At 40.6% G+C, this 17,843-nt stretch overlaps 1 protein-coding gene across 1 annotated transcript in view; it reads right to left on the bottom strand.

Annotated features, from left to right (window-relative positions):
- Positions 1–4,535: 4,535 nt before the first annotated feature.
- Positions 4,536–17,843, bottom strand: part of PRRG1 (proline rich and Gla domain 1) — a 27,051-nt gene continuing 13,743 nt past the window's right edge. The window contains exon 3 of the mRNA XM_019529119.1: positions 4,536–8,942. Within this exon, the coding sequence (XP_019384664.1) occupies positions 8,421–8,942 (522 nt within the window). The 3' untranslated portion in view covers positions 4,536–8,420. The remainder of the gene's footprint in view (positions 8,943–17,843) is intronic.

The raw sequence follows: 17,843 nt of genomic DNA on the forward strand, positions 1-17,843 counted from the left end.
TGGGGAAAGCCCTGTATTGTCTGGTCAGAGCGAAGGGACAGGAAACAGTACTTTTCCTCCTGGCCAGAAGGAGGGGACAACCCTGTGCCATCCAGGCAGAGGGAGGGATAAAGAAGGGAACAGCCTGTCCCTTTCTGGCCAGAGCAGGGATGAAAGAAAGCACAGCACTGTCCAGTAGGCCTGTGCAAAGTAGTTAGTATTCACTTTGGATTCGGCTGATTCAGGGGACAGTGCTTCGATTCGGCGATTCAAATCACTGTCCCGAATTGATTTGGCCGAATCTGATTCAGAGATTCTGCTGCTGCCGAATCTCTGAGTCACGCAGGCCCATCCCCTGCCCACTCTCCCAACCTGGCAATGGCTGCCCTGCCCGCCCCAGCTCTTTGAGGAAAAAAAGCCTCAACTCACCGAGTGCTGAGTGCTGCCGAGGGGCGGGGGGCATGATTCCCCACTGCCCCGTGCTTCCATGAGCCCCCTGATCCCCCAGCTGCCCCTCCCATGGCTGCCCTGCCTACCCTGGCCCTGTAAGAAACAAAAAAAACCCCTGGGGTCACCAGTTCCTGTCTGGCAAGGTACAATCTCCGCTGCCCCACCCCATGTGGGGTCTCTCCACAAGCCCCCAGACTGCTGCAGAACTGGTGAGTGCAGGGTTTTTTTAGTTTTATTTGCCTAAAGGCCAAGACCTGGGGTAGGCAGGGCAGCCATGGTTGGGGGGGAGGCTGGGGGAGTGGTGAGGGTTGGGGGGCTTGTGGCAGAGTCCCCCACATGGTGTGGGGCAGTGGGGATCACCCTCCCCCCCAGGCAGTGGGTGAGTCTGGGCTTTTTTTAAAGCACCTGGGGCTGTGGTGGGTGGGGCAGCCATGGGGGGGCTGAGGGAGCAGGCAGGGGATGGGGCCTGGCAGGGGTCCCCACATGGTCCCCTCCCCTGCCCCCTACTTACCAGTTTGGAGTCTGGCTCCAGCTGCAGTGAGCGGGGACTGCCTGAATCACCGAAGCTCTCCGAATCTTTTCCAAATAGATTCAGAGAGCTTCAAATCAATCAACTGATGATCTCCCGAGGTCCCTTCCAGCCCTAATGTCTATGAAAATTTGGACCTTTTTATTGGTCCCCTGATTCAGTTTGATATGGACATTTGGCCACCAAATCAGGCAGAATCTCCTCTGAATTGAATCAGCACCCAAAGCTTCGCACAGCCCTACTGTCCAGCTGGATGGATGGGAGAAAGAACAACCTTGTGCTGCCTAGCTGGAGGGATGGGGGGAGGCCCAAGCCCATGCTGTCCATCCAGAGGAATGGGGCTGGAGGGAAGAGGGACAGGCCCATGGTGCCTGGCCACAGACACCTGTCTCCTAGTAAGACTAGCCACCCTCCTTTTCTTTCCCTGCTCCCTGTTTACAGAAGTGCATGGCTGCAGGGCACTTCAGACGTGCCCAATCGCATGACAGTTTGAATCCTCATTACATGAGGGTTCAGATGAAGGCGCTCTGAAGCAAAGTGCCTTCATTAAGGTCTGTCAATGTATGCTGGGACTGCCTCTGCTACTGTCTTCAGACTGGGAGGGGGGGAAGGAGTTCAGTTTGGGGCTTGCCTAGTCTGTGCTGGAGAGCGGGGCGGGTGGAATGGAGTCCCCCCTGCCTCAGGGGGGACTCCAATCCACCCACCCCAATCCTCCAGAGCAGGCCGGGCAAACCCGACTAAGCTCCCTCTTCTGTCTTCCCCCTCCCATTCTGAACACACCATGGGAGCGGGGAGCAGGGCTAGAGGAGAGTGGCTACAGCCACACAGCCACTCCAAACTAGAGCCGAATCCCCCAGCCCCCTGGACCCAACAGCAAATGTCCGTTGGGTCAGGGGGAATGCTGTAACTAATGATCCTTCCGGCAAAGCACCATGAGTTATAATGGGGAGCTGCACGCATGTCACAACCCAAAGTGGCACTTGGGGAGAGAAAGGGCTTAACTAGTGGTACACTTGCCAAAAAGTTGGCCACCACTGCCCTGTAACATGGTATAGGTAAAGCAGGCGAGACTAAGGCACTGCCAATGCCCTGTTACTGCAAAGGGAAGTACATAGTTACTGCTACAATGGAAGGAGATTTCCCTCAGTGGTCCGTGCCAGACTCTCTAGTGGGAAAACCCCTTTCCTACTCCAAATGTAGTGATCAGTATGACCCTGAATGGAAGACTCACCAGCCTCTGGATTTTCTAAGCATCAGCAGGAGCACTAGTGCTCCCAAGTCAACTCCCCTCCCCCCATAGCCTTATCTGTGGGCAGCATCCTCAGGAGAAGATGACCCTCCCTTGCCCCTCACAAGCCAGGAGCATTCATGAGAGGAATTCAGTGAGCTCCCACCTTCCTTTACATCTGAAGGCAGCATAGACACAAAGCTTTTATATTAGGAATATAAAACGGACCAGGTTAGGTACAAAGGCATTTTGCCCCTGAATCTGACCTGTAGACCAGGTGCTTCTGCTGTTAGGAGATTTGCCCGTACCAGGTGGCAATGCGCTGGGCCTATACTGCAGCCAGGAGGTGGAAAGAAGTGATGGCTAGATTGGGTTTGAACAACAGTTCACCTCAGACCCAAGCTGGGCTGTTCCAGCCCCAGGTACTGAAAAGTTGCAGACTGCTGATGTAAGGGATCAGAGATTTCACCCTAGTGAGCTCTCTGCTATTGGCTCTCCTTTCCTGTCCCAGTAATCCCCTCTTTCTCCCATGGAAGATGATGATCCAGCCAAAAGCAGTGTAGCAAGGGTACAAGAGTTGTTTCCACCTGGATTTAAGTAGGAAAAATTGTTTTTATACCCAACCCAGATAAACTTCCAAAATGTTTAATGCTTGAGCCAAATAAAGGTTAATTTTCCTTTACATTTTTTCTAAAGAAACAGGAAAAAGGAAAGCAGATTAGGTCACAAACCATTCTATTACACTATGTACTGAGAGGCAGCAGGAAGGGTCACAGATATTCCAATATCAGAGCTAGATTTTTTTTTTGAGGTAATTAAAAAGTTCCTTAAACAAAGGCTACATACCATTACTCATGGGATGGAGATTGTTTTAGAACAGCTGCCTCAAACTTAAAATTCATGTGTTAGCCATTACTTACCATGCTTCCCATTTGGCAGCAAGCTACCTCCAAATCAAAACATGTCTCAAAGATCAGGACAGCTGATTTTAGCATAGGAAGGAAGTGCAATTCAGATTGCTGGCAAAGCTCAAGGCTCACTCACCCTCTGGCAAATCAATCAAATGAGCATGTAGCAGTGATGGGTAAGGAATAAAACAGTATAGATGCTATCTCACTGCTTTCAAGTAAGTCAGATTTTGCTTCTTTAAAAAAAAAAATCAGAAAGCAACATTTGGAAATATTTATGAGGTTCGTATTATACAAGGAGTAGTAAAAATAATCTATCACCTTGATTTAGAACTGCAGAGAAAAATGTTTGAGACATATAAACCAGTAAATAATGTGTACTAGAATAAGTAGCTCAGAATGAATATTTGATTTTTACAGGTATCAAAGTCTGTACTATAGGTTACACCGTATACTAAATACGTTAATACAGCCATCCAAAATGTAGCTGTTTATATGTTACACTGACAGGCACATTCATCAGAGCTGACACTTGCATACATTTTCACACAACAATATATATTTATAAAGTTTGTTACTTAATAGAGAATAAAATCTTTAATGGCATTGTTTTGAATTGTGTCAAAGAAAGTGTTAAAATAATCACCTAGCCAACATTCCTGCTGCCATTTATATATGGGCTGCTGTTTCATGATCTTCATTTTCTCCACTTTTGTTATTAAATAAATGAATCCACACTGGGTGTTGATTTGGTTCTAAAATGCGTAGTCAACCATCCTTTACTGAGATTTCCTCTGGGATTCAGGTGATATTTTTTAATTTTAAATTAGTGTGAAATATCCTTTTTTAATGGCATTAAACTAAACAATTACGATCTAATCAAAAAATATTTTTCTTTGTTTTGCAGTCAGATTTCTTGCTTTCCCAGGAATACAGTTGGGGTATCATAGCATAGATGTAAGATTTTTCACTGTTGTCGATTTTTCTCTGGTACTAATGCAGAATTCTTTATCAGCTCTGTGGATAAGGTAGGTAATTTCTCCTAATAATGAACCAAGATTCAGCCAAATACTATGGCTGAAGCCCTACCCTCCTCTTTTTTCAAATTAAATACTTCAGCTTTTTTTCAATGCCCTGTCCTCTTGGCCAATGCAAGAAAAATAATCTTAATTCTGTCTCTAAATGTGGATCTCCATCTGGGCTTATTTATAACAAATACTTTATTTGGACATGGCAAGTAACTTAATTCTGTCACAAATGGGACTTTGAGAAGACACAAACTGTTCCATTTTGATACCCTAAGATCAGAGATATTTAATGAAAACAATTTTCATTATGAAAGATTACACACACAATATAACGGAAATCAACCTCTATAATAAAAACCACAATTCATAATATAATTTTACTCTAGTCAGAAAGAACTGATACAGGCATCAAATGAATTTTAAGACAGCTTTATTTAGCATAACCCCAAAACAAACATTCACTGAAAATTTCTTCTAGAAAGATAAGCAAAATGTTTAAATATCATAATTTAATGTAAACCAAATCTCTTAAAAATATTTAATACTGTAATCAAATAGAGGTTATTTACATGCAGTGAAGACCAAATTATCTCCACAGATGTCCGTATTAAACACTAGCTAAGCCAATATTTAATTTCCATAATTTCTTAAACAATAACACCCATATGCAAGTTAGTCATCAGAAAATAAATCATTTTAGTTGGATACAAGATGCAACTCGCTGTTACATTCAAAGCAGGGAAAGCAATACCCTGCCTATTCTGGTAATCATTCCAGACTGCATTGCATGTTGACACTTGAAAAACATACTGTGAGGTAAGGCTGTAAATCCTTTTTATTGCAGAAGAATCATTATAGCTGAAGAAAAAGTAGTTACTGTAGTTTTCAAAAAGTAAGCTTTATAAAAAAACTCCAGACATATTAATACCATTCAGTCAAATCAGAAGGGCCAAGCATAAAAAAATTTCAACTTCTTACATTTAACAGAATGCTTTTAAAAGGTAAGAAATAGGTTGTAATTTGGAATCATTCTGACATAGAAAAGATACTTGTGCCTTAGTAGAAGAAAGAGCACTTAACATTGTTTCTATATGCAATGATTTTGTTTAACTGTGCAAAAAGTATTCTCTGAGAACTTTGGCTAATGAATTTAAAACTGTGTTTGTCTGGTGTTTTTGATCAACAACATAACCCAGAAAACTACAGTCATGGGGCATTTTCAATGTTTGGTCTTTTTATTTGAAAATATTGGAAAAGTATTACTGCTGTATTGCAAATAAAATATCTCTATGTTGTAACAACCAATTTTAGTTCAAGAAATGGATAAATAAGACAGTAAAAGCTGGAAGTGGCATACTCAGCAGTTACTGGCCTCTCTCTAGACTAGACTGTTACAGAGCTTATTTGACAGCTGCTTAGTAATCTACATGAAATGGGTGATCTCTATGGAGTTCCTATATGAAATAAAATCACCCCTACAACTGGCAGCCCCATTTGTAGGCTCAAAAAGAAGCTAATATTTGTTGTCGGCATGGGAAATGAACAATTCTCCTCCCTTACAGGTGCTCCCTGTATGTCAGAGATGAGGCATAATGGATTGGCAATGTATATTAATGGTTGTGCTATCCAGAAATAACTTAAATCTCAAAAGCCACCAACCTAGGACTTCTCATAAGAACTTAATTCACTTCAAAGAAAGAACTTCAGATGGCCCAGAAACAAAATGTCTAGTTTTTTCAGCCTGTCCTCATAAGGCATGCTTGCTAGACCCCTAACAACTTTTGTGGCTCTATGCTAGACTCTTTCCAATCTGTACACTTCTTTCTTGAAGGTGGAGAGTGGAAGGGGCACAGTACCCCAGGTAAGGTTCCATAACTAGGGTGGTGTGACCAAGGCAGCTGCCCTGGGTGCTACCTGGGTAGGAGTGGGAAGGGTGGGTGAAAGACTGCCACTGGCAGCAGCTGGAAGTCACTGCTGCCCTCTGTGTTATTACAGTGCTGGGCCTCACTGGTGCTAAATAGAGTGGATGTGCACTATATATTGCATTTACCTACAAAAGATCCAGCATTACAAATAAACAATGATCTATTTGACAGTAGATGATAGTCTGTAGCTCACCCATCAATTCTAATGCAATCTGGAATCAGCTTTGCCAATAGAAGCTCTCCTTGTTAGAGAGGACTGATGACACACACCACCAAAATGTTTGATGAAAGAGGTTAGAGAGAATTAAAAAGGACCTCCATCTCATTTATCAGTAAATTGTCTTATATAAATTTCAGGCAGTTAACTCATATCTATTTATCTATCTATATATACACATCTGAGTTAACTGCCTGAAATAATTTTCAATCACGTATATTTCTGAGAGAAAAAAGACAAGCTAAAACCAAAATTGTAATCCAAGTCCATATCTATAATAACAAATGCATGCTATTAAAGACATAGTGAGCTAGAACATTACTGACAAAAAAAAGGGGCTCCGCAGAACAAGATGTATTTTGGGTTTCCATTGTCATAAGGAAGCCAATACAGCACAGCAATAAGTTACACACTTAAATTTTAAAATTGGGCTGAATACTAAATTAGAGCTTAAAATGCCTGCAGAACAGCCCTAAATCTCCTGCAACAGGTTTCTTTGTGAGGGAAAAAGCCAAAATGGATTTTATTAGTTAACCTGAAACAGGGTACTCAAACATACTACACCAAGGGTTCATCCTTTTTAACTAATTCAGGTTCCAGGCTGGTTTGTTTAATACAGATATTCAAACAGTTTAATCAGTATTTAGCTTCATATGAATCTGCACCTCTATAATCCCTGAATAAATTAAGTCCTGACATGTATTCACAGTCAGAAAAAAGTTTGCTTTCAAAATTCCTGTCTTAGATAGACGTGCTTAACTTGTATTTTAATTGCTTTTGAGAATATACAAGAATGTATAAAAAATTAACTTCAGGGGTAAAAAAACTTGTTGCAGCAGTAACCAATACATCCTTTTGGTGAAATGGATATTAAAATCCATAGCAAATCCATACTGAAATATCATAACCACCAGTGCACAAAATAAACACAGACAGCTGCAAATCATTTAAGAAAGCAAGAGGACACTATTTTCCCTACATCTTTTAAAGAAAACTGGTAAAAGCTTTCCCTCTTTTTCCTTTTTAACAAAAATTTCTATCTTGGAGTATTTGTACACGAGTCAGTTGCAGCAAGGTAAAATGAGATATTGGGTAACCTCATCAGGAACAACTGCCTGCTTTACATTGTGGTAGATGTGAAAACTAAACTGTGATAGCTCAGCTCTCAACAAAAGAGCTGATGTGGGCTGAACTTCCATGGTTCAGCTTTCACATACTGCAGGATAGGAGTATGTATACAGGTACTTACAATGCAGCAACTGATGGTTGCCCTCCTGCTTCCATTTATTTCCTAGCAACCAGCTCCCCTGCCCTTGCAGCGATTGATTTTGCAAACTATGGATGAAATCCTGGCTCCATTAAAGTCAGTGGCAGTTTTGGAATGGGATTCCAGGGTGCCAGGATTTTAGCTGGTATCTTTAGCACTTGTTGATTATTAATTCCCATCTGTATTTTCAAGTACTATAGTACTTGCGTATTTTTTTCTAGACTACACTGTGACAATCAGGACTACAAGGAAGGATAAGGAAAAGCAGGCTCTTTTCTAATTGCAACCATCACTTAACTTTTTGCTTCTCTGCAAGTAGTTGACCTCACGTTCCAAAATTCTTCAGTTAATGCAATCCCTCTAATAATGGTAGGGCTGTGGAAGTGTCATAGTCAAGCTAGGATACCTAGTTGTTTTTGGTTGGCCACACAATGGCATACTAGTCTCAGTAGTTTAAGGCTGAAACGTACAATGACATTTGTAACGAAAACTCTAAATGAAAGGGAAAAAATACTCAGGCAAGAAACTTGAGATGCCATAAAATTTGCTCCTATAGCAAGAAATATTTTTTCTACAATTTCTGCTTATAAATTCTTTATTTCTGACAATTTTCAGCACCAGAAGGGAAGAGACACTAAGTCTGTATGCAACACTGACATCATTCAGACTAAATGGCTTTCCTGAAAATGGGGTATTGGGCAGTATGAACCACATTTGTATCTGCTCCATACTGTCAACTTCAAAACTGGCATGGAAAAAATGCATCAAGGAAACCCAACAGAGAAGAGGTACACCTTATGAGTCCATTAAATTATATATATGGATAAGCTGCAATAAAGTGCTACAAAATTCTCTTCGTAGTTAAAAAGCTGGTAGTATTCCTCCTGTTTTACTTAACGCTGGTAACAACATGAGTCATTGCGATCATATTGGATGAGCTGGAGTTTATAATGTCTTCGTACTGTGGGGGTGGATCTAAGTGATGCTCAGTTTCACTTCTTATGCTGGTGTCCCCAGTGGCTTCCTCATACGAAGGGGGAGGGTCACCGTTTGACAGTCTTGTTGATAGTGAGTCTGACCATCCATCTGCATAGCTCAGAAATCCTGGTGACAGACCACTGCCTTCATACATTTCTTCCTGTGGGGAATGAACAACGCTGAGAGGCTGGGGGAGAGGACTTCTACCAGCAACCACAGCATTATCACCAATGGCTTCATGTGCTCCCCTATGCACATATGCAGACTGTCTACGAATTTTCTTTTTAAACAGGCATCTCCACACGAGAAAAGCGACAATGAGGATAACAAAAAGGCCAATGATTAATGGAAATGCAAGGTAAAATGAATACCAGTTATGTCCAGTGTTACTTTCTCCCTGAATTCCATTTGTGTAGTCTTTCCAGAATTCCCTCTAAAAGAGCAAGATAAAATGAATCAGAAATGCTTTAAAAGAATTTAAAGTAATGAAGTCATAATTTAAAGTAATTATTTCAATAGGTATATAGTAAAAGAAAACAATGTTCTTGAATCTTTTATCTTTCAATAAATGATGACTGAGGTCTTGAGCAAGAGATCTCCTGACTGTCTTAAGTAGTTACTGAATCATAATTTAAATGGGAAAAAAAGAAAAAGAGAATAACCCACCATTGCCTGAAAAAAAATTCTGTATTAGCACTTCTTGCAAAACTGGAGTATAAGTGAGAAGAATAATCTGAATGGGTATATAGTACCGACATTTTTCAGCACTGCTTAAGGTCAATGATTTATTTTTGGAATTTGTGAATTATCCATGCTGTGTTGCCATCCTCAATTCAGACTTATGCATTCTAGTTCATAAAGCAATAGGTGTCAGCTTATTTGGAGTCATCTGATAATCACTAATGTATTACTTATATATAAACATTAAATATCTATTTATATAACAATAAAGCAGTGTTTCCAATAAAACGATATAATGTATACACAATAATACCAAAGTTTCTGAAGTGTATCTCAGCTAGAGATAAATTAAATCAGAGCAAGGAATGGAAATATGGTTGAGGGAAAATTAAAAGTTGAGAAGGCATTAAATACTTTCAAGTGTTGTTATTAATATTTTTATTCAACAAGAGAAAATGTTACAGTCACGGTCTCAGTATGCTAGATGATATACAAACAAAACAGATAAATGTGGGTGTTCTGCTTTTAGAAACCTTTTTGCTGTGTTTTATGATGGTATAGTACTGCAGGGAGAAACAGACCGCTAGAAACTGGACTCAAGTACTCTTTCCAGCCCAGAAAGAGAACTGTCCATATTTTTTCCAGCAGTAAACAGCAACATGCACCACAGGCATATAATTAGGAAAATACTTACAAAATACTTAGGGGAAAAATAATTGATTTTATAATGACCTTTTGTCTATGTTATTGTAGCTGTTGCTTCAGCACAAAGCATACCAGTAACCATAGGTGTTCACGAGTCTTTAAAATGAATACTAAATACAAAATGTAGGTTATTCTGTAAACTTTCTCCCCCTGTTTTAAGAAATGAATGATAACATATGCAGTCAGACTATAAAAGAGAAAACATAAAATCTCCAAAACTAACTGAGGAAAACAGAAGCATGTTTTATATGCAAGGACAAGGCCTCTGCCAGGGCTGGAAACTCTCAGGATGGAAAGGAGGGAGCCAGAGTGGTCCTCAGATTAATTGTCACTACACTGGGAGCCACAGCAATTAACACTGGCATTGCTTTGCCTCCTCCCGCCACTGCCAAATTTCTAGACAGAGGGAATCCCCCTCCCCAACCATATGCCAGATCAGGACAGCATGGAAGGCTGATTTGCAGCAGGACCCGGCATGCTGGGTCCAACCCAGAACATGGTACCAGAACAAGCACATGATCCCACATTTGGCATGTAGCCCCACAGCCAGTGCATGGCCACAGAGGACCTGGCATGTCAGATGCCACCGCAGCCGCAGCACTGGTACGGTGGATCACACCCTGCCGCATGGCCCCAGACCCAGCATTTGGTGTGAGGCCCCAGATCTAGTGCACTAGGATGGTCTGTGGGCATCATCTAACACACAGGGCAGGCAGCAGGCTTGGAAACAGGTTGGTTTCCTAGCTGCTGCTACTCTATTATCAGAAAAGGCAATTATTTTTTTCTTCAGACAGTCTTTCCAAAATAAAGTGCTATATGCAGAAGCATGCTGTATGTGAAAAAAATACAGTATGCTGGTAACTAACAACACAGCAATGGTTTTTATCCTCAGAATATATTCCACCTTCATAAGGAGTGATCAGGTACAGAACACAAGCTAGAATTCCCTCTAATGAAAGTATCTGAAACCCATTTTAAGATTAAGTTATAAAAAAAAAATTCTTAGACGACACACTCAGAGTAAGTTTATAAATAGATGTGCTTGTTCTATTTCTAAAAAGAGAAAAGAGCTGACTAAAGTGAGTTCAAAAGGTACCATAAAACAACAAACACGGGGGAAAATCTCCAGAGGGAAGGTACAGGTAAGCCACATGGGATCATATCTGGAATAATGCTGCTAAAGAAACAGATAAGAACTGCAAACCAGTACTTGAAAAAGTAGAGAAAACAGACAGTGGAGTCCAATTACTCCCCTGTAGCTTCCTGAAAAGAAAACAAAAGTTCAAAAAAATGTATAAACTCCTCTCTCATTTTGTGTTCATCACATCAGAAGATTTCTACTATTTTAAGTTACTATTAAGAAAAATGTCTGAAAATGGTAGTGCAGCACTCTGTGCTTATTTCGTCTCAGTGAGTTCCATGCCCAGCATGCTCAGTTTAAGATTTTTTCCTCTCCCTATCTATACTACAAAAACAAACAATCAAGCAAGCAAAATCAACCCGGGCTCTAAAGATAAGGCCAGGTTGTTGTTTGAAGAACATACATCACCAGTAACAGGAGTTCGACTAGTCAGATAGGGAGATCTGAGCAAACCCGTTATCCTCAATGTTTTAGGGGTAACTAGTTAGAATAGCAGTCCACAGCTTATGTTATGCCAGCCAAATCCAAACCTCAGATGAACTTTCTCACTAGGAAGGTAGTAAAGCTCTGGAACACATTTCCCAGAGAAGGTGTGGAATCTCCATTCTTGGAGGTTTTAAGACCTGGCTAGACAAAAACCTTGGGTGGGATGATACACAGTTGGGGCTGGTCCTGCTTTGAGCAGGGGGTTGGACTAGATGACGTCCTGAAGTCCTTTACAACCCTAATTTTCTATGATTTCTATGATTGTATGTGGAGCTTCAGCAATAGTTGCTCTCCCTGTGCTGTTGCCGAGAGAAGCAGTGGCTGCAGAAAGGTCCTAATGCCTGCCTACTGGTTCATCCTGGCTTAGCAACTTGAAAAGGCTTCTGACAGGTAGGTTGTAACTTCATTTGGAAAGCTGAAAAAAGGGCAATAATTCATTAGAAACACCACTATTAACATGATTAATATTTTGTATAGGAGCCCATCTTCCTTGTTGTGCTTGTCCAACGGCATTCAGAAATAAAATGACTCCAGCTACAAGTGTGGGTAAAAGTGCTGTCAGACTGGCCAGCACAGAATATATTGTGAACATACAGTAAAGCCATGTATTAATTGTCAACAGCAGATTCAAGAGAAAGTAATTTTAGATTCTCATGTGCATGTTCAATCAATGCCACACATAATGAAGCTAAACAGCAAATACACACCAGAACCACTCCCTCTGACCTCACTATCCTCATGCTCAAGATAATCTACCATATATCTTTAAAATGAGAATTTAAGAACAAAAATTCACACGGTGGTTGAATACTAAGAACCAAGGACTTAATACTGATATTGTTTTTCTGGAACATTATAACCTACCCGACTCCAGAATTCTTCCTACACATGAAAGGGAAGGCTGTGTGAAGCTTTGGGTGCTGATTCGATTTGGAGGAAATTTGGCCCAATTCAGTGGCTGAACCTCTGAATCCAAATCGAATCAGGAGACCAATAAAAAGGTTTGAATCGATGCAAAGCTCTCTGGAGAAGCTCTCAAATTGATCTGGAGAGCTTTGGAGATTCGGTCAGTCCCCACTTGCCACCGCAGAGAGCTGGACCTGAATTTGTGCTGGTAAGTAGGAGGCGGGAGGTGGGGGCTGAAGGAGGGGAGAGGGGACTATGGGGGACACCTGCTAGGCCCCATCCCCTGCCTGCTCTCCCAGCCCCTTGAGTTGAGCCCCAACCCTCACGTTCTCTCCCAGCCCCACCCATCCCAGCTCCCAGCTCTTAAAACAAAACCAAAAAAGCCCCCATTCACTGGCTGCTGCAGCAGCCTTGGGGATTCTGGGGGCTTGTGGCAGAGCCCCCACATGCAGCATGGGGCAGTGGGGATCGCCCCCCTGCCTGGTAGCAGCTGCTGAGTGAAGGGCTTTTCTAAATTTACTTTTTAAAGAGGCAGGACGTTGAGGCCAAGTAGGGCAGCCTGGGGAGTGAGGTGGGGGGGGCTGGGAGAGTGGGCAGGGGCCAGCGGGGCTCAAGGCAGAGCCCCTCACACAGCGTGGGGCAGTGGGGATTGTCCCCCCTGCCCCAGCCTGGCAGCAGCTGGTGTTTTTTTTTTTTTTTTTTAAAGAGGCAGGAGGCTGGGGTCGAGTGGGGCAGCCATTAATGGGGCTGGGAGAATGGGTGTAGGGACAGGGCCTGTCTGATCTGGAGAGTCGGCAATAGATGAATCTCTGAATCAGATTCGATCGAATCAATTTGGGACAGTGATTCAAAACCACCAAAGCGAATCATTGTCCCCCAAATTGGCCAAATCTGAATCCTAAGCAAATACTAGCCACTTCGCACAGGCCTAATGAAAGTTGATAATGACACTATTCCCTTTTGATTGGCATTGATCTCTCAGTAATCAGCTTCTTTTCTTTTACTGTTTGTCCGCCACCCCTGGGAACTTCTGTCCCCCCTTTTCCAACTGTTCTTTACTTTGCTGTGCTGCCTTGGATTTCTTAGGCCTGAAAAAGAATGTCTTGTATTCAAAAACTTGGCTCTTTCCCAACTATGCAGTTGGTCCAATAAAAGATATCACCCTCAGACACTGCTGCTGTGTGACCATTCAATATATTCACATAGCAAAATATAAGACAGAAGTGAGATATCTCTGCATTTCCAAAGGAGTAGAGTTTAACTATAAAAACAGAGAAAGAGGAGATGTCTTTGAGTAAGAAGGTGCTGTTTTATGCAATCCACTTGCCGAGTTAGAGTAGCGCTTTATAGGAACAGAAATTGCAGCTCTCTCGTTCTGTATACTGCTGTGTTAAACACTGTAGTACAATGGTTACTGGTTATAAAATGTATATGTACCCTCCTGAATAAGGATACCAAGTTGCAGGTTACAATATAATCTACTGCACATTTTAATATTTTCCTGTGCTTGGAACTCCGTTGTGCCTGCTAAAAGGGCTGTCTCTAGCTCTTGGGAAATCAGTATGCTTCCTCCTCATTCTGCCCCATGGAGAACAAGTAACAAAAGCCAGCCTCTTCTCTAGTGACTGGTAGCTGATTTGCAGGCATAGGCATACAATGATAACTATGGAATCTATATATGAATTGAGGACTGCATAAAAAAAAAAGAACACAAAAAAAACCATATGGCAACCTAGGAGTTTAAGTTTCTTTATCATCAGCTTTACTTCATGGATACTTGAGTACACTTTTCTCGAGTTTTAACATAGTTTAGAACCCCTCAGAACTCAAACACTTGAGTTCTTTCTGAGGCTATTAAAAATGCTGCATTTGTGAGCAAGATGAAAAAATTCAAGATTCTCCTCCCCCAGTAAAACTTATTAATGTAGCACAGACAAGGTTGTAGCTTTTATTTTCTGTAAACCAAATCGCTGTGAGAATCAGCTTATTAGCTTTGTAGATTCCCAGAAATTAAAAGAACCATGCTATGAACCTATTTAAGGTCTTCCCCACAGCTCGACTAAGATGTGTAAAACTCTAGAAGCAGCTACAGATAGGGAAAATGGAGATTTAGAGGACTGAAATGACTTGATCCAAATCAGAAGAGCCCATCAACCAACTGGAAGAGAGTGCATAAAGACTAGAAGCAGGAAGCATCCATGATATTGTAGAAGTACAAGGATTCTTAGGAATTGCTAGAAAAGCAAAAGAAATAAACCAGAGAGCATCAGTAAGATTGAAACAGTTATATATAAGTAATTTAAAGCTGTGGTAAGGATTGAGAGTACAAGTCCACCTTCACCATTTATTAGTTCCTTGATCTAAATGACAGACACTTCTCATAGTTGTTTAAAAAAAAAAAAAGTAATTGGCATGGTTTAGGGAAACTAACTAAATAACGATGTCCTAAAGCACTGTAGAATTTATGGCTATGAAATAGCAGAATTACTTTAATACTCCTAAAAAGGCAGAAAAAAATTAAGCTAGATAGGTTATAGGATCAGTTAACTGCAATGAAAAAGAACCATTCAGACCATCTAGTCTATACACAAAATAAGCCCGCGTATTTCCCACTGTTTTAGGAAGTTTTTTTTTTTAAATGTCTTGAGGGATAGATACCACATCCACTTAAACTGTCATGAACAGCTGATAGGTTTAATTTAAAAAGTATCTAACTGTATGAGAATGCAGTGGTTCAGCATCAATACAACTTAATACAGAATAGAACTGAATTGATGAAGACAATAAATCCATCGTTTTCTTTCCATATCAGTGTTAAAAGCAGTAATTTTGCAGTGCTGAGAAGGTCCAACATATTTTGGCAAAGTCTCAAAACACTGTTGGTCAATACCATTTTATTTTCTTTTTAAGAAGCAATACATGTTGCCAGTCAGAAAATTGTCTGTATTCAACCAGTGAAACATACGAACAAAATGAGTGGAAGTGAATAAGATGCATGAGACTGCTCACATTTTTACTATTTACCTCAATTTCAGATTAATATAGAAATTCAAAACCCTGTATAATCCCTTCATATCTTTCATCTGTTGGATATTTAGTATAATAGTTTGATTCAAAGCTGATGTTAAAAAGTCACATCTGATACTGAAATACCATTTTGGACTGAGTGTTTATGACTCTCTCATTCTATAAATCCAAGTCATGCTGATGATTTCTATTTCTGTTTGCTGATCTTTGTTTACCATTCTTTAAAACAACTGTAAATGTTCCATATTTACCAAAAATAATTACTTCCCTTATTTTTAAAAATCATCATAAAAAATAAGGTAAAACACTTGAAGTTGAAGAACTAAGATGAACAGCAGCACTGAAAGCACGTAAAAATATGCTTCATGTTACCCTATCAGTTTATCCAAAACGTTCTTGTGCTTGACAATTTAGTCAAGCCAAGCACAGCTCTGATATTTCTATAGCTTTGTAAAATTTATAGCAAAATGAAAAAAGTCTGATTAGGGTTAATTTAGAGATACACTTTGGGTTTTGCTGATATTTTTTGCTCCTAATTACTAGGATACATTTACGAAATACTGGGCTATAAACACTCCCTTTTGTCCATTTATACTAGATGGAAAGACTGGACAGAATCATTGCATAAAAAGGACAGACCCTTAAGGATGTATCAGTAACTCCCAGGCTATATCAACTTTTAAAATAAAATTGTAAGATAGCACACACTTACCTTTTAAGTGCATCAGTAGTAAAATGAAGCACCCAAGAGCTTGCATTATAAAAAACTGTACTTTAAACAGACTTTAACAGAAAGACCACTACATCAGCCAACACTATAACCTGCATATTCAAATAAGACAATATTGCTTTTGGCTGTATATTCTATTGACTTCAAATGAAAAATTAACTCATTTAAAAAAAGCTGTTAGAAAAAAATTAAGTCTGTGCCATGCTCTGTTTCATAACGAAGCTTCAAAGTTTGTTCTTAAATATTAGCTCTGGTACCATCTAATGCTTCTAAGCCTAAAGGATAGTATGGACAAATGTAGGATGAGACAGAAAATACCAAGTAGGTGAAGCCACAGCAACTACAAAAAGCTTTCAGTCAAACTTTATAAAAACAATCATGATAACCTGGGGAACCTATGTAAGACTCATTAGTTCTAATTGATATTATGAATTATCATGCAATTGCCACTATGAAAATTGGTGTATTTTGAATGTTTCTGTCAAGGTACTTCCACACCAGAGCACAAAAACCTCTCACATAGCCCTCTCAGACCAGGGAAAATTTGACTGTAATTTAAACTTATCAGGTGGCTACTGGGTTGCCAACAGCTTGGAACAAGAGGCTACAGGGGCACTGTCACAGATGGCAGTCTTGTCAGCTGACGGGGCTCCCAGCCACAACGGCTTTCTACTTGTAAGTTGGTGCAGGGTAGCCTGGAATCATGATCCTGGGTCTCCCCTTTACCAGCAATAAGGTGTGATAGGATTGGATGCTGGATCTCACAATCACACCTCCACCCATGCATGTGTAGCATGGCAGGAGGCATAATAATGTGGATTGCACATCAGATCCTATCACACCTTTACCTGAATATCTAGAGGGCCCTGTAATTCTTAAATGGATGTGTTGTTTAAAATATAAGAAAAATACTGAGTTGGTGACTCTCAGTACATTCCCCAAGCCATTCATTGGGAGAATATACATGCTATTTAACCATTCAAACAAAGGTTTATTTGTTTGGGAAAGGAGAGGCTCCCAGAATGCAGTGCTTAGGGTACCTGGTAGGTGTAAAAGATGTAATTCATATGCAACAATTCAGGTAAGGTGCTCACATTTATCAGTCCAGTTTCAGAGCAAAACATCCCCCCCAGTGTAGGTTAAGGTAGAAAGAAAGAAACAACTGAAAAAGTAATTAGAGATCTTTTCTATTTGAGTGGACCCCAGCTCAGGGTCAACACCTCAAAGTTCTGTTTCATACAATGAAACAGACTCAACCTTAGATTTATACTTTAGAGCTGCAAGAGCCTTTCTTCTGCCTATCTATATGCAGACTATAAAATAATTATATCAGTATTAAAAAAGTATGGTCAAAACTGGACACCAATCATAAATGAATTAATTCCCTGAAGATTTCTGGGGGCCTTTCCATTTCTCAGTAAGGTTGTGTATGATCTTACTTGAGATGAGATAATTTAACTTAATTTTTATAGTCTATTTTGATACTCTTATAGCATCACAGAATCATAGAAGCAGGGTCAGAAGGGACCTTGTAGATCTTCAAGCCCGACCCCCCGCCTGGGCGGGAGAAAAAGACTGGACTCAAATGAGTCCAGCCAAGTAGGCATCAAGCCTCTTCTTAAAGATCCCCAGGGTAGGAGCCAGCACCACTTCCCTAG

Source organism: Crocodylus porosus, unplaced genomic scaffold, assembly GCF_001723895.1.
Source record: "Crocodylus porosus isolate Cpor-Errol unplaced genomic scaffold, CroPor_comp1, whole genome shotgun sequence".
Classification (NCBI taxonomy): Eukaryota; Metazoa; Chordata; order Crocodylia; family Crocodylidae; genus Crocodylus; species Crocodylus porosus.